This window comes from Phalacrocorax carbo, chromosome 3 (genome assembly GCF_963921805.1).
Source record: "Phalacrocorax carbo chromosome 3, bPhaCar2.1, whole genome shotgun sequence".
NCBI lineage: Eukaryota > Metazoa > Chordata > Aves > Suliformes > Phalacrocoracidae > Phalacrocorax > Phalacrocorax carbo.
Window position 1 is genome coordinate 102,070,215 of NC_087515.1, and position 18,493 is coordinate 102,088,707.

Genomic DNA, 18,493 nt, shown 5'->3' on the forward strand with positions numbered 1-18,493 from the left:
TTTATGGGCACATCTAAAGTTTCTTTAAAGAGCAGCAATTACCCTCTGTTGTTGCAGAAAAACAAAAATGAAAACAAATCAACATCCAGAAACAAATGCAGTTCTTGAAAATGGGCACTCTAAAGGCTCAGAAAACAACTTCAAACACTTCTTATTTTATGATGCTTTTCATATAGCTGATGGCTTTTGAAACACATGGGATTGACCATACTGCTTCTTTTCTCACTGAAGATGATATATATATATATATATATATACATATATATATGCTTCCTCTACTGTTGTTGTTCCATAGCTCACTTTCTGCGAACTTGATTTATAATGTTATAGTAAGCTTTATTGCTTAAAATGAATTAACATAAAAAGGAATAGAAGCTATAAAACAATTAATACCAAGCGAAAATGTAGTCCCAAGCCTTTAAGGATCACAAGGCAAAAGGCACCTTCAATTCTATTTTATGAAAAGACTGATAATTAGACTTATTGAAGAATGAAGTGTCATGAAGCATTAATTGTCTGTGGCAGTAAACTACACATAATTATGGCATTATTGGAAATAGTTTATCATCCAGCATTAGTCACATTCAAGATAAAAAAGACATGTTACTTAGTGTTGTGCTGTGAGACTCTCGGCTGACATAGTACTGCCCATGATTATCACCAACTGTACTGCTGTAAAAGCTAAAAGTCTGTACTAAGCCTTTCAGGTAGCAAAGGTTAAACCTACGACTCAACTACACACAATTGCATTTACAGTTACATGTTTTTTGCATGTTGATTTAAGTTACAAGCTTATGTGCTTAAAAATAAAATAGAATTTGCTGAATATCGTAGTGAGGTATCCAAAAGATCATAATGTTTAAATTCTCTGGTGTTAGGCAATAATAAGAATAACTGAAATAATACAATTAAATAGGATGACTTCCAGGGACGGCTGCTTTATTTTTCAGAATTTTGAGAGGTATGTGTAATAGGACACAATATAGTATCATTTATCAAAGTAGTTTAAAATGAGGCATTATTTCAGAATAAAGTTCTTTCTTTGATTCCTTGGTGTGCTCCTTTATTAATGTCATCTTATAGCTATCGACTATGGGTCTTCAAAAAGTAATTTTTTTAATCACTTCTTAAACTATTGAATTAATAATCGTGTTTACTGAGGCTGTATATCATGATTAGATCACACCTACAAGGAGATGAAATTTTATATACATATAATTTCTTAATTTAAGTAAATACATTTAAAATAATATTTTATAAAATGTTTTTGCTTGTATATTTTTTATATATATACACGGTAAAGGAAAAATCCAGAGACAGTTTATGCTGTGGAGTGAATACCAAGTCAATAGAATTCATGTGGCAACTCACTGGGTCGAACGGAGGGAGTAATACCATTACGATTAACAATATATTGCCCCTCTTTTGGTTTCCCAGAAATTGTGTTTTGCTTCCTCCATATTGTACATATTCGTTAGAAGTGGAAAATACAAAGGACGTGCTTACTAGCATATGTGTGTATACAGGAGAGACTAATGTAAAAGGGGTTCATCACAGGCCTCAAATCAATGAAACAGGCACGTGCATGAACCGAAAACTTAGCTCCATGTGTACAGCCCCCGAATAAATTATGACCTGTTCATCCTGCTTTTACATTACCATCTGCTGCTGTACAGGAATGAAGCTTCTTTTATTAACATTATGTCACCTTGGGCCAATGAGATTTACCATGGACTCCATAAACCTTGCTGCTTCATCTTGATCGCAGGTAGGGAGTGTGCTTTCATCAAAACGGGAATGAAAGCAAGCACCCAAAAGAAGAGATTGTGATGCTTGAAGTTTTGGGCATGGGCAACAGATGGTTCTAAATTACTTGAAAAGGAAAACCTGGCCCCTCACCAAAGATGGGGGCAGTAGTCACTTCTAGCCTTAGTAGAAACAAAGGTTTAGCACAAACATCTGCAAAGGCAAAAGCTGATCAGATGCTGTAAAATGCATGCCAAATATTCTTAATAGTATTGCACCAAAAAGATTGCATTTGAAATAAAGGCACTATGTTTGTGGTCAGGGTCCTACTCCCTGTTCATTCTTACCCTGTGCCCAGAAAGGCACCCAAATTTTGTCTGAGACACGTCAGCTCAACTATTAGGAGAGAAGCCAGTATTATAACATATAATATAAGCTTCAGGAGATCATCTTTGCTCTTCCAGAGATATGTTACACCTATAGATACCTCCAATCAGCCTGGGTATTTTGTTTCTAAGTAACTTGGCGAGGAATATGAGAAATGCAGTCCCACATGGGATAACAGTGAAAACGCAGGAATGATACAAGCATGTTCATGGTCCTGGGCAACCAGCTCCAGGTGGCCCTGCCTGAGCCTGGGGGCTGGAGCAGCTGACCTCCTGAGGCCCCTTCCAACCTCAGCCGTTATGTGACACTGTTATAGAGTGGTTACAGAGGAGGAGGATCTTACTCCTGTCTTAGGCATTGACATCAATCATTCCTACTTTTTTTTTGGTGTGGAGTGGTGATCTTAATCAGACAATTGTTGGATGAACAGCTCTGTGTGCTCAAAGTGCATGCTTTTTCTTTCTATTTTGGAAATTATTTTCTTGCTTTTTTTTGAGACCCCTGGTCTCTCTCCCCAGATCTGTCCAAAGTAACCTACGGTGAGGGATCACCACCTATTGCAACGATACCTGGAGGTAATCTGAGCTCTTTCATGGCACAATTTTTTATGAGGATTGCTTTGCCTTTCATCTGGCCGTGCAGGTGTAATGCTGGATGGCCAACCTAGAGATCTTTTAATTCACTAACAATCAGTGAGTTTCTTCCCTGAAAGAGGGATGAAATGTTCATTAACTTTGGTAAGATTTAAGTCTCAGGAAAAAATGTCCAGGTGTTTTTTCCTTCTTGTTGAGAGGACTTATTCCATATGGGGGGCTTATATGTGGGTGAAATAATCTCTCTTTACGAGAATAAATCATGATCAGATTAGACTGCCAGAGCTGCAGAGGAGAGGGTGCGGTCTGAATCAGTATAACAAGCTGTTAAAATCACAGCCAGCTCCCAAACCGGCTGTTAAAACCTGCTGTCTGAAAATGCCACTCCTCACCACTGCCGCCCAGTCTCCTGGCTGCTCTTCCTCCTCATCTTCCTCCTGATTGCCCCTGGCTGTAATGTTTGGAAGGGCCCATCCCTGCTGTGCTTCTGGCCCCATAACTCTGTTTCTCAGCACCACTACTTAGGCTCTCCTAGGTGGGTCCTTCAGGTTGGCCAATAGCAAGGATGCATAGGGCAAACCTTCCAAATGAGGGCTAACAATTTATATGAGATGAAATTCCAATCTCTTTAATTTTTTAATTTTTAAGGTGATGACTCAGTTAGTACAGTGAATAGCCCAGTATACACTTGTGAACACACAGACTAAATCTGAGCAACTCTGAATTAATTTGAGCCATGCTGAGATACTATCTAAGCATATGGCCTGTGATCAGCTATTTTTTGCAAATGTATTTAATAGTCTATCTATAATATAGCATATCAAAAGAATTTTTAATTTATTACATTTTTCTACTCTCTAAATGAGGTGTTCTTGAGGGTTTCCTTCCTCATCGTTGCTACAGCTGGACTGTTTTTTATGAAATGTTTGGTCAGTGTTAATGGGTATGGGTAATATTAAAATACTCAGATCTGAGCATGGGGTAAGCAGAAAATAGTGCCTATCCAGTTGTGTCTAGTTTGGCATGCAGACACAACTTCCATGGACACTTTCCTGACAAATTCCACAGTGGGAAATGGAGTTTATTAGATGACGTGCAAATGGTAAATGGCAGAGTGACTTGCCACCTCTGGGTGGAAGTGAGCAGAGGGTTAACATGAGCAGGAACCAAGGAGATGTGGGAAGATAGAATGGGCTTTAATGTTTAGCTTTTACTCCCCTGTCAGTTGCCCTATGATGATATATGCCACTTCACCCTTCTCAGAAGTTATGTTCCATCTGTATACTTTTACAGTGTCAAAACAGTTATAACTTACACCTATTTTCTGACCATTGGATCCCAGAAGTGTATCTTTTGTTCCTATTCAATTGCAGCTGAACCCAAGAGGGATCCTTTTTTCTGTCATTTCTTAACCTTGAGGTTGTGTTGATCTGACATCCTGACTTTCACACACAGTTAGAAACCTGGGAATAATTGTTAGTTTTCTTTGTGGTGATCTGTGTTTAGAAAAAACCAAAATTAAATATGAGAAAAAATTGAAGTCTATTGATAGACAGTATCATAATGTACTGGCTTTGCCAAAGCTCAGGCAAAATCAACATCACTGAAATGCAGATGAAACTAACAACCTCAGGCATGGTGGTGTAAGGATTAGCTGATTTATCTATGTCTTAGCTCAGAACTACATAATGCAGTGATCTTTTCTCTGATGGTTCTGTTCTTTCAAGTAAAAATTTATCGTTGATGAAAATGAACACAACCAAAAACCTAGTGGATATGCATTTTTAAAATAGGTATTTGTGATTGGAGTGCCTTCTTAATATAGTGTGACTTAAAACAATGAAGAAATCAGAGGGTTGATACTTGCTACATTCAAAATAGCAAACTGCACATGATTTTTTCTTCATTGCCTCCTCCCAGATCCTCGGTTGCAATGCTTCTCTCTTTTGGCACACATTACTACTGACAGCACAAAATGGGTCCAAATATGACCTGTTACTGTTAATGCTAGAAGCTGCGACCAGCTGGACTTTCAACCTGAAGAAGATTCAGCTGAGATTCATTCTACCACTGCTAGCAGAATTAAAAAGCACATACATGCAGTGTATCTTTTGTTGTGCTTCGGGCTACAGCTGAACAACTGGAGTGAAAGTTTTGCATTTTGGAGGTTGAAGGTTACAGTGCACTATACTGCCAAAACCAGAAGAAAAATCAGATTTTGAGGAATCACTTTGTCTACTATCTTTTGTATTAGGATCGTGATAATATCCAGACTTAGACTCTCATAATTCTGTTCACTTCCAAAACTCAATCTCTTTATTCTGATTACTTATTCCTACTGTTGCATTGGCCAGGATCAAACCAGCAGAAGAAAAAGCAGGATGTTGCTTTTCCATGTATTCCGTATCAACATCTGAAAGCCTTCCAGCATTTAATTATCATTGGCCCAGCTGCAGTGTAGCACTTGTTTTGACTTGTTGAGCAAGTACATTTGACTTGGAAGATACAGAGAAGAGTAAACGGAATGAATAACACAGGTTTACCAATGAATTTTTTCAACAAAACATTGATTATTGAATGAAGACCAGCAATTTCATTAGAACATCTATTTTATCCCATATTTCAGGGTGAAGTAACAGGAAGGCATCACAGGTAATCTCATGGTGTACAGAACGCCTGGGAAATAATGTGTGAGAAAGCTGAGCTCAGTTCCGTCTGTTTGGTTGAGGCATTTCTTCAGGTCTGTGCTTATAAATATTGCTGGCAGGCACTGTTATGCAGTTCCCAGGAACTCCTTCTGATCAGGGTGAATGCCAAAAGCTTTTAATTACTAACTGAGCTCTAATTCTTAAAATAATTCATGAAAAAGAAAAAAAGAAATTTATCCTTTTACGTATTCACTTATATGCTACCATGTTTTTGTAGCTTCTAATGTTTGCCTGGTTGCTACCTACCACTTACTAAAGTTGAATACCTTGCATTTACATTTTGAGAGGATTATAAAGTAAGAATCACATCATTTCAAAGTCCACCTTAACAATAATTTAGTGTTCCAAACTATTTTGACTTCTGCAAATGTGTATTTTGTTAATTGCTAAGAATTTATCAGATCTTATTGACTGCAACAACTAAGTTAAAAACTTAAAATTTTAATAATAGAACAGTTCTTCCCTGGTCATTCTCAGAAGATGTAATACTAAATGCTTGGGTGAGATACATGAATATTCTAACTTATCTTTTTATAAAGTATGGGATATTGAAATACATTTCTTCTATGAGGCATAAAGAAAGAAAACAAATATGTGCTTGAAAAAAAGTCCAGGCAATGTATTTTTTTTTAATTATAGTTTTCATTCTTGCTCTAGGTTCTGTTGCAGTCACTCAAGGTTTTCTCATTGACTTTATCTTGACTTGAATTACTTTGCAATTCATACAGTTCAGTAATTCTGTGCAATTATGGAAGGGGTATTCTACCATTAAAAGTCTGGATTCAATAAACAATGGATGATTCTTCATTTACTGAAACTGCCACTAACTGCACAGTATTTCATCAAACAGTTTCAAATTGTCCCTAATTTAGTTAAGCAAAACAGCTAAATGTTGCTCATTGATGTCAGTAACTGACTGCAAATAAAGAACTTAGTGAAATAACTCTAAATTTACAGCAGTGTAGCTTCCTTCAGAATATGACCTAACAAGCTTTCTGCTTTGTGTTTTAATAAGAAAGTATATTATATTTAAAAACAATTTACATCATTCTTTCAAAACCACATTTGTAAATCTATAATTACTTTAAGTACAACCAATCTAATAATAATAAATACAGAGAAACTCAAATATACAGTAGTGCAATAAAGCAGTCCTTAAGAAACGAACTGTTGCAATGAAAAAAAAAGGTAAAATTTCTGCAGACTTACCCTCCCTAATTAAGCAAAATTCTCACTGATTACAGAAATAGTTCTGCATCAGTTGGAAAGGGATCAGAATTTGGATTAAGATTCTGACAATGAGTTTTGTGTTTAAGATAAGATATGTGTGGATTGTAATTTTGGGGACACCTATTTTCAACCTCTGCCTACATTTTTGAATCAGGGGATCCTTATATACCTGCTTTGGGGTTTGAGGATTAGTTGATCCATTTTGATTGGAGACAAGATCCCAAAAGATCTCAAATCAGAAGGTAAATTCTGAACATCCACAAGACATTTGGTCAGACATGACTGAAGCCTGTGCATTATATTTCCCCACCTCACTCTGGTGAAGGAGATGAGGAGGGAAATGAAGGGTTATTAAGCCTAAATCACCCACTTTCCCTTACTACTGGCTACAGAATAGTCAGGGGGGCCACCAGCACTCCCTTGATCGACTGATGAAAATGGGTAAAAAGAAACGAAGAAGACTTGGTACTAAAAGGAGAACAAGCAAGTGGGGACTCTAAAGCTTTGTAGTTAAAACACTCAGCTGAATGATTATCTAGTAAATGCCTAATATCAAATGAATGGGAAAAAAAAATAGTCAGATGTGGGAACAAAAACTTATTTCTTTCTCATTTTGACCCCATCCCAGGCCCAGGATGTCCCACGGCTGGGCTACTCAACATCCTGGCAGTTAGGATACAGTCATTGAAAGAAGCTGATAGGAATTGAAATGTCCTTTGACTGAGCAAGGGCTATTTCTTAGTCTTATTCTCTGGAGCTGCAGATGACTAAAGGGGAAATGTAGATAAACTCTTCTGTTCTTCTTACTGGCTGGTGCAAGACAGTTGATCCTTAACAAACAGAAGTGTGTCTCTCCACTGACCATATCAGGCAGCTGTCTCTGGTGTCCAAAACAATACTTTAAGGACAGGTGACTGTTTTTAACAATTTCAGTGTCTAACTCAAAATAGATTTCCTGAGTCCGGATCAGTATTCTTACCGTTCTGTAAAACAGATTAAGCTTACTAAAGCAGTAGTGCTTAGACAAATATTTACATTGTCCGCTAATATATTTTTTTAATCATCATTTTAGGAAACCTTCATCTAAATTTCTAAAGTTAATGTTAATTTCCTACAGAGTAAAAGCCTAAACAAAGCTACAAAGCTTTAAAATATATTTTAAAAAATCTGTTATCTGGTGTCCTCAACTGAGAATGGCATTCTAATGAATGTGCTGGTTAGTGTGCTCTGATGCACTTCTCTAAAATATTACCTAGCATAGCTGGTTTTTTTAAAAATATCTTTCATTCTGGTTTAGGATCACATCTTTTCTCCTATCCACATGCCCTACAAAATATTTGTTGCTTTATTTTGTAAAATGTGAGTCAGTTTAAATAGTCTAATAGAAGACAGAATGTGTTTGTAGAATTTGAATGTTGGAGAGAAGAGCAAGAATGAGGTAAACAGCTATTTGATGTCTGTCTTTTCACAGTAGCACAATAGCTAATTCCTAGGGCCTCTGACCTTTTAGTGTCCTGTAACAGAGTACTTGCATTAATCTGTTGCTTATCTGTCACCTACCACATTTGATATTTCCAGCCTCTGCTTTCAATTATCAGTCATTTGAGGCAGCACTGAGTAATTTCAGGAGAAAACGCCTGGAACCTTTGACCTGTTTTTGTCAGATAACCACAAGTGTTCCACCGTAGATAAACTATCATTTCATTATATTCAAGATGTAAACGAGTGTCGTTTGTAGTGTATCAGCTTACTGTAACCTTTATCACCTTGAAGTGATTAAAACTGACTGGTTTACTTAGTGCTTATACAAAGAATTCAGAGTCAAACAGTGAAAATCAGTGAGATTAGTGTAAATGGCCCCTTCTAGTTACCTGGTCTGTAAGACCCTCTGTTTTGTCTTGGCATGTATATTTAGTAGTTAAACAGTGACATTAAGTTGATTAGTGAGGCTTCATTATTTGTGATTCCAGTTGGGATCCTAGGATCTTACATCGTAAAATCAGCTTATTACGACATATCTTTGGTTTGTTCCCTGGCTTGCCAAAGAAGCTTTCACTTTCTCTACATGTCACCACATACCAATCTCTTCAGGAAAAGCAAAGCACATGTCAGTGGGGAGCTAATCACTAATGAAAGAACATGCCTAATAGTCCCTCATGCACTATGACCTAAACTCATTGCTAGCACTTTTTAAATTTTTTAAGCTAATTCAACAGTTAATCAGACATTTATAGCTGAACTGAACTGGTAAAATAACAATTACTTATTATACTGCCCATCCATATATGTGTTTTGCATTTTTTTTTCCAGAGACAAATACTTTTACTAATGAAAATTAGTGCATGATATTTTCTCTTGGTGCAAAAGATGACCCCTTTTCCAAAATATGTTTTTGGTGTAAATTATTCTTGATTCTTCTTAGAGTTGGGTTTAGTGTTAATACAGCATGAATATTTCATCAGTTTGCCACATGGGTGGAAAATATCATTCTTTCCCATTTTACACACAGGTGTTTGTGATATTCCCCTGAGCCACGATTTGTCTGATGTAACCATAGTGCTGAGTATGTTAGTTTCAGGTGGTATAAAAATAACATTTTTAAAAGTTGATGCTAAGAATCCTTATCAATAAGAGCAAATTAAGAATTTTGTTGTAATCATCATTGACCATAATATTCCAGTTATTTTTACTTAGAAAAGTTATATTCCTCCAATGGCTAAAAAAAGACTTCTTGATTTTCTGGTCAACTGGTTTTTAAATGCTGTGATCGGTCCCACAGAGATGTATTTTGGCAGATGAACTGAGCAGAGCTGGAAGGACATGAGAATTCTCTGGAAGAATTGAACACTTAAAAATCTTAACCTGTATTTTTTGGGCTGCCAGTGTTGAAAAGCTTTCGCATGTGAAATAAAAATATTTGAGACACGGTGCCCCCACCTGCAGTTCATGTCATTTCAGCAGGATAAAGGACCTGAGAGGTACCTTACTGAGCATTCACAGTCTTCCCTGACAAGGCAACTGTTAGATGCAGAAGGGATCAAGACTTGTGTATTATTTTTTTATATTAAAATACTCAATATCATTAAATAACATTTTGCTTTTATAACATGGCTATTGTTCTAATCATTAGTCAACATCACAGCCACTGCTTTTTTCAGTCTACTATGTAATGCAAGATCTTAACTTGTCTAAATCTGTAAAAATTGTTTCTATGTTTTATTCATTGGCTGATGGAAATTTGCAGTTTAAGATTCTGGCTTCATTGTGGAGAGCAGGATCTCCCTGGACTCAGGGTTTTCCATGGCATTCAGTGGCTGTTCCCTACAGCCCTTCATTTCTGTAAGCTGTTACTACTCCCAGGTCCTGTCCTGCCTGTAAATGCTGTCTCCACCCAAGGAAATTTTGAACTTGTGTCCCTTTCAGATGCCTCTTCCTTGGGTATACATGGAAACGCAGATAAGTACTATCTGTGTGAGCTGTAATAATTAATTTTGGGCTCATCAGGAAGCAGCTATCAGTATTCTTTCAGCAGTTGTGAGTGGTCCTGAGAGAACTCCACCGATGCTATCACAGGGTATTGTAGAGTTTCTGTCTAAACTATAACATATAGGGAGAGAACTGCCATTTCCAAACTATTGTTACTAATTAGAAGGTACTTGTAAGAAACTAGACAAAAGGAAACCTCAAACCCAAATAAAAATGAAACAGGCCAGGAGTACTGGCACTTAAAACCTTTAATTCAGTGTCTAATTCTCCAATGCTTACTCATAGTGAAAAGTGCTTAGTTACCCATACATGCTGGTAAATACTTGTTGAATAAATACTGACCAGAGATATCAGAAAGAGTTGATACATTAAACCTGCCTTTAATATATTTTTCCTTTAAAGGTTATTGACATATCTGTTCGACATTAGCTTCAAAACGCTCAGTTATAACTTTACAGACTTGCAGCAAAGTCTTTGCTCTAGAAAAATCCTTCCCTGTTCAGTACATTTGCATATGCTAATCTCTGCCAAGTTCTCTCCGAAATGAAAGGCTTTACTTTGACATTAAAAAACAAAAAAAGCAAACAAGCCCCAAACCTCAAGTCAGATCTCTGTATGTATCTCACAGTTTAAAACCAGCCAGTGGAGCTGCTAAATAGCCTGTATCCTGTTTCTCTTCAGTAGCAGCCCATTCATCTTCAGGTACAGAGCAGCCAGTTTACATGCTCTGCCTCTTTTCTGCTTTACTTTTTCTACATAGTATACGATGGCAAACCCATGTAAGCTAAATACGCACTTGAACCATGGAAACCTCACAGTTAGCAGACAATTTTCCTTTTGTCAGCCAGGAGAAAGTTCATTTTCACCAAAGATAAAGTGTTCGTATAGCCTATATATTTTATTTTTGGTGGTTCTTAAGGCGACATAGATTTGTACATTTAAAAAAATATATGCTAATGAAAAAACTGTAATTTGCAATTTTCAAAGGGTGAAAGGGAAGTGTACTGTAAGGGACTAGCTACATGGCCACAGGTGACACAACTAGTAATAACTGCTCTGAAAATAATGTATATACTTTTCCTTCAATAGCTCTCACTTTAATATGTCCATAACTGTACCCAAACATATTTTTTTTTCTTTTAGTACATTTCTATTTTGTAAGACCACTTATACATTATAATAATACACATATGCAGGTTTATATAAAAATATATGTATATTTATTTACACATACAAACACATACATATTGTGTATGTAGACAAAATTGCATGGGTGTACACATATACATGAGTATATACGTATAAATACGCATAGATATTGTAGTAACGTACACATTTGATTATTTGTACATGCAATATTTAGTAATCTAAATATGCACTTTTTCAGAACTGACGTTGTTATTTTCTCAGATCGGAGGACTGTTAATATTAAAACGCAGTAGAAGAGCAGGGGCTGTAGGAGGGAGCATTTAGTGGAGCTGGGTGCGGTCATAAGTGTTTAGCTAGTTATCCAAACTGAATCCCAGCTCTGAGTGTTTTAGGCTTTGTCCACCATCAGTAAAGCAAAACACCTATCTGTCTCACAAGGCAGGTGGAACTTCTCCAGAAGTGAGAAGTTCTCTCTTCTCACAGAGCACAGCTGCTTCACAGGTCAATGATACATTGCACTCTGTGGCAGTGGAAACCATGGATCATTTTCCTTTCCACATCTGTAAAATCTGAAGTATTAATCCCATAAGATGGTCATCAGCCAGTACTGTGGCCTGTAGGTTCCCTTGCCACATCAAAACACGTACTCCACTGCAGAAGTTGCTCCTACCTCAGGGTCAGAACTGCAGCAGACAGTGGAATTAACCCCAAATCAGCTGTAAACTCAAATAAACTGAAATCCTCCGTTTACTCGCCCTTAAAATTCTGTGCAGTCCCGAACTAAGCAATGATGAGGTTAAATTTTTTATTTTAAATTGTGGCACTGTCAGAAGCAGTGGGAGCTCCAACCTGCCCATCCATAGCATGTCAAAGAGACTTCTCAGGCCAGGAGCAGTGCTCCCTTTGCCGCTGGAGTGCCAGAACCACTCAGCCCTGATTCATGGCTCCTTCTGACCACTGGCAAGATGATGCTTATGCCATTAGAGTACAACATGTGTTAATTTGTATGATGGAACTGCTTCTTAAATATATAGTTGTCACAGTGCACTTTAGTACCACTTCAGAATTTATTACATTAAGTGGAAATGAGCAGCATTCCTCTCATCTGCCTCATCATTAGCAGCAATTAGTGTTTTCCAAAATCATCTATGGCTCTGACATTACTACTGCTGTGCTTCTGACTACACTCAAGTCCTAAATCCTTTCACAGCTTTTAGTTTGTCCATATTTCTAGTTACTTTACAGCATGCCCTCTTTCAGCTTTTTTTGATATTCTTTCCACTCCAGCTTCTGGAATTTGTATAAAAGCCACCAAGTTTTTTTTTCTTTTGAACTGAAGACACTGGGCCGGTGGAATTTCCTTTAACTGGAAGTATGTCTGGGCTTGTGGTTTTATTATTTGCACAGTTTTATATTGTCCTGCTTGTTTACTCCCAAGCACAGGGAACGCTCCATTAATCATGGGAAATGGGCATTCATTTCACCTATTTAATTTATGTTCAACTCTTTTTCTCACAGTTGAAAGGGACAAGGACTTCTCCCACCAGCGAAGGCACTATAAAGAGTTTCGCTTCGACCTTACTCAAATCCCACACGGAGAGGCAGTGACAGCAGCTGAATTCCGGATATACAAAGACCGAAGCAACAGCCGCTTTGAGAATGAAACAATTCAGATTAGCATATATCAGATCATCAAGGAGTACCCGAACAGGTACTCTGTTGGCATGAACATATCATGTGTTGAATAACATCTCACATTTCTAGCTTAAGTAAGGAGACAATAGCTGATCATAAACATACCCTCGGCAAGGCATCATCGCTATCACTGTGGCTTGTGCAGTATTAATTCCTAGGCAACGACAACAAATACTGAGCAAGAATAAAACTTATCTTCAATGTAATTTATTCCAGGTTTATGGAGAGTTACAAGTCCGATCTTACCAAATAATCTGCCCGTGCACAGAGGGGGTTAGGGTTCGTGTTCTCAGTGAGAAAATGGTGGAGTCGTATGCACAGTCTAAGTGTCTGGATTTGGGAAACGCACCATTTGCTGATGTTGAGGTACTATCAGCCAAGACTCATTTAGGTCCTTAAAGGCAGACAGATTGTTCAACTTTGTTTATGCTTGAAGGAGCATGGGTTTTTTACATGTCTTTTAATATTCTGCCCAATGTAATTAAATGATAATGTCATGCGCTAACTTGAAGATGACATACACACACTTAACACATGCAGCTCACCAAAACTGAAAATTAAAACAAATATGATGTTACACATGAGCAAATCTCTGAATCTGAGTTTGCAGAGCTCTGTGTGTGACATATTTCCAAGACTCTGCAAGACCTGAGTAAATAACCAGATTTCACCAGGCAAAGAGGTTAAAATCCCCATTAAAAACTAGTAGCAATTCCAAGATGCTTCTGAAAAATCTATATACACCCAAAATTAAGGTTTTGAAATTAAATTGTTTTGTTTTGGGACAAACAAAAATGTCTCCCTCATCTTGGAACAGTTGAAATATTTCTATCCTGGGCATGTTTAGCAAAAGCAAAAAAAAGGCAGCCTAAACTTGCAGAGTACTCTGGAGGAAAAAAAATGCCTCATCACCAGTTAGCTTGAAAGCTGGGCGAGAGTTCAAATCTCTTTTCTGGTCCAAGAAGCTTGAGCTGGTACCTCCCAGGTGAGATCTCTGAACATCATTATAAACTTTTTATCATCATAAACAGGGAGTCATTTTATACCAATGGAGCAGAACCAATAGAAGGGAAAGCACTCATGCTTCCAGAATACATTCTGCTTTCCCAGTAAATTTGGGCAGGAACAAGACAGTGCAGGATATTTTTTTTACCTCTGTCTTCAGCTTGCGAAAATTCTTTTGACGTAGGTTCTAAAGGAAACTTCTTGGAGATAGGAATGAAACAGGAAGGAACAAAACATGTCTTTTTAAAGAGTACAGGTCAAGGCTAGGGTGATGAAAGCTCTTCACCTGCAAACTCAACAGATTTTTTTAAGAACTAATGGGAAAAGTTAGTTTTTCTAATCCATTTGATATTTTCTTTTTTGGGTTTTTAGTTTGTTTGTGTTTTTTTTTTTAATGTTTTCCCAGTAAGTGGTTTCTATTCTATTTTAGAGAAAGCAAAACTGCTTACTAGTCTGAAGCAAGATCACATTTCAGTGTTATCTGACTTGTTAAATGACAACTGTCTCTGTGAAACCATTAAAGAATGCTCCTGATTTCTTTCAACACATAAACATTGATTTATAAACATTTTATATTTCCATTTGTAAACATAAAAGCCCCATGTCCTCTAATGGAAGCATGATGCTGGAAAGGGGGACATGAAACAATATACCACCCATTTGAATTCACCAATATAACTAGAGAAACTCTGGATGCAGGCTAAGTGTTTCCCTCCTATTGTTGATTTTGCCAGTCTCCACTCATATATGGAGTATATAGAGGCAAATACCTCAGTGGGACAGGATGGGAGACCACAAGATATCCACTGTTCAAATTAGAAACAAGGATCTTTTCCCACCTGCTTCTTGATACCTCCAGACAAAAGAGCTTCCAAGAGTATCAAGAATAATTTTTTTTTTTTCCCTGGGGAGGGGGGAATAAAGCCACAGCTTTTGGTTTGGGGCCCAGAATTTATTAGTGTTATTCTTGACTTTGTCACCTCAGGTTTGTCCTACATATGCACATGAGATTTTAGGTGCAAAATTTTCAGAAGCTGCGACTGCAGAATGTGAGGGTGAGAGAACTGTGAGTGTGGTGAGGCACTGGAGCAGGTTGCCCAGAGAAGTTGCGGGTAGCCCCTCCCTGGAAGTGTTCAAGGCCACGCTGGATGAGGCTTTGAGCAACCTCGTCTAGTGGAAGATGTCCCTGCCCATCGCAAGGGGGTTGGAACTAGGTGGTTTAACCCAAACCATTCTATGATACTATGATTCTATAATGCTCTACGCTCCTTACTAGGGCCATACCACAGCAAAACTGCTGGGTTTGACTCTGCTCCTCCAGCGTTCTTTGCTCTGAACAGGAAACATGGATGTTTGACCGGGCTCTGCAATCGCAAACGCAGTCCTGCCATGCTTTCAGGCTAGGAGTGATCAGGGTTTAGGGTTTCTGAGTTGCAGACTAAGGATTATGTTGTAGTCACAGACGTTTTCCTGTCTCAGTGGCAGCATGGCTGCTGAAGTGTGTGTGTGGGGGTATTGAATTTGCTCTGAGTTTGCTGAAATGACAGCCTTTGGATTGAAGTTTTCTATTTGTTCTAACTAAGCGTGTAAAGCACAACCTATGGCAAGGCACACTTTCCTACGCAGCCCTGCCAATGTACTCCTACCCGGATCTTTTCTCATGACGAAAGTAATGTAGTCCAACAGGCCAAATCCTTGTTCATGATCTGGTGGCAGCTAGCCACTAATTTAACTAAACCCCAAGGATTCTTCCTGCATTAGGGAATCCTCAAGTGGCATTAAGATACAAAAGCAGCTTTCTGGAATGAGGCGAGAGGTGAAGCAGCATTATGGGGATGGCCTATTACATAGTAATCATGATTTGATCTGGTCAAAAACTGCTGGATTTCAAGGAGCGTATAGATGGTTTATTCCACCTTTACTTCCTTAAGTGACCCAGGAGATGTGGAGCTTCTTAGACATTCTGCCCACAGCCTCTCTGCTGAAATTCTTGACTGTGGTAGCATTTCTGCTGTAGACAACTGGCCATTTGGGACCAGACTGAGGTCAGTAAACTTAAACAGCCTCCATAAAGGTAAAGCCAATCAGCTGTATTCTGCCTGAATGTGTTCACTGTTGCATTTCAGGCTATTTACGACATAATGTCTTACTTTTTTATTATGTGTTGTGGGCTGTTTTTTTAAATAGAAATATTTTTTAAAATTAAAGCCAAAATTTGCAGCTGCTTTTCATTTTAAGTGTGATTGTTTTTTCTTTTCAAAGAATAAAGGAGAATTTTAAAATTAAAAATATCACAAAATGTGATGAGAAGTTTGAGTAAATGAGACCAGCTAATGGAGGAATCCTGATCCCTGAGCTTTCATTGCCTTCTTAGGAATTAGGTTTTTCACCCTATGTTTATATCAGTTGTGAAAAAGGTTGGGTTTTTTTCCTGACGAATACTTTGAATTTCTGTAGTAAATTGCTGCTATGTGAGCTAAATCATTAGCATTATCCGGAGATATTTTCTCTATTTTCTTACGTATTCTTGAGAACCAGTTCTAGTTTTCTCTAGGTACCCACAACTAAATTTTGGTTCATTTGCTGAGTTAATGGGTAAGAACCATCTTCCTCTTTGAGTCTATTACTTTAGCCAGATCATTATGCTTGTAGTAAGGCAGACAGGAAGATTAACATATCAGTGCCAAGGACACTTTGGTGTGAGCTTCTGCTGCAGCACAAAATAATAAAGTCACATTGAGGAGAGATCCACAGGGGAAATTTGTCCCTATAAGGGATTTCTGGGCTGCGCCATTAATAGTGCCTTATTCTGATTTGGCATAGGAGACATTGTGCATCCTGACTTCTGATAACATTTCATATCAGCCCCAGCAAAGTTTGGAGCTGAAAGACTCTATATGGGAAAACAATTACGTATTCTAGTAGGAGACAAGACAATGTGAAATTATAGAACAGAGATATCGTAATATTTTATATTCCAAACAATTTTACAGTTTTCTATTAAATCTACTGAATGATACAAGAAATATTTATAAATAAACATCTTAAAGACTGTGACATTCAGAATTAAACCTTTCAGCTTTAAAGTTCTGATAAAACTGCTTATTAGAGAAAAAAGTTGGCATTTAAGACTCCAGAGAGTACTATTTATGAGCTTGTGGTACGTTGTTAATTTGTTCAGTGCTAGCATAGCAGGTCAGGCTCTTTTGAATTGTAAGACTGTTTTCATGTTACCTCCAGAGGGAGAATGTATGTTTTCTCCTTGTGTGGTCATTAGCACAGGTCTACTAGAATGGAAGTGATAAGAGCCCAGCAAAAGATTATCCTTTAACAGAAGGAAAAAAAGGTGATTTGAAAGCAAGCCCTTTCAATTATTTTTTTTTTTAAAAAAAACCCTTCTTCATAATTTCTGAGCTCTTTACCCTGATTCTGCAGATATTTCTCACATGTAAGTAAACATGTGCTTGTCATAGCTCATTTGGTCATATTTTCCTGAGTGTTGAACAACCACACTTTCAACAGTTACACAAGATATTTTCTGCGGTATCAGACCTTCTAGGTGCATTTACAGTGTTTAGTCTAGATAAGACCGTAAATTCCCACAATGTCATTGCAATTAAGCAAAATAAGAATACAGTGACAGGACCATCATAGTTGTAAATCCACTTTTTATACACAAAGCCTATTTTTTTCTGTCTCTCTTACCTCTTTAAGCATATATTCATGCTGTCTGTAAGGTAACAATATGATTGCAAGGTCTGTGTAAGCCAAGTCTGTCTTTAGTTGAGTTGGACGGTCAAAATTTAGAATAAAATATTTTTTCTTCTATATTATTATTTTGATTACAATTTATGGCAGAAAAGAAATGGGTTTTATAACTATAGATTTAGGTTTAAAAGGCTAAATGGTGAAAACAGTTTTTAATAATGCATTCTGCTTTGTAGAAGCATGTAAAATGAAACTGATGAGAGTTAAATATCTCTTGTTTAGTGTGGTCATTGTAGTAAATTATTTGTAATACAGATGTGGTTCTGGAACCAATTGTGTCAGGACATACGTGAAAACAGAACAAATAAACAATCGATGCTAAACATTTAGTAACATAATTACTAACTCCCCTGAGCAGCCCTTCTGAATTATTGGAAGATTTCGTGGGAACAAGTTTGAGAATATAGCAGGGAGCTGAGGGTTAAAATGTAATTACATTATTGAATAGATATATAATTTCTACTTTGATATAGAGACTTATTTTCTAAACATCTGTACCAATATGAAACTGTCTGAACTGTCATATATTCATGTTTTGTCATGATATAGCTGCTGTCAGATGTTATTAATAACAGATTTTTTTCAGCAATGATATGCCTTTGAATTTTAGCTGAAATTGGAACGTGATTTTGACATTTTTTGTCTTTTACACTGAATGGTTTATAAAAGTTAATCTTCCTGAGATATTCTAGTGCTGAAAGATGAATTCTTTATACACAGCCTCAA

General features: G+C 37.3%; 1 protein-coding gene across 3 annotated transcripts in view; it reads left to right on the plus strand.

Annotated features, from left to right (window-relative positions):
• BMP5 (bone morphogenetic protein 5) overlaps nt 1-18,493 on the plus strand; it is a 61,938-nt gene that overhangs the window by 11,287 nt on the left and 32,158 nt on the right. For all 3 annotated transcript variants that reach the window (XM_064447884.1, XM_064447883.1, XM_064447885.1), the window contains one exon: nt 12,818-13,010. In XM_064447884.1, the coding sequence (XP_064303954.1) occupies nt 12,818-13,010 (193 nt within the window). The remainder of the gene's footprint in view (nt 1-12,817; nt 13,011-18,493) is intronic.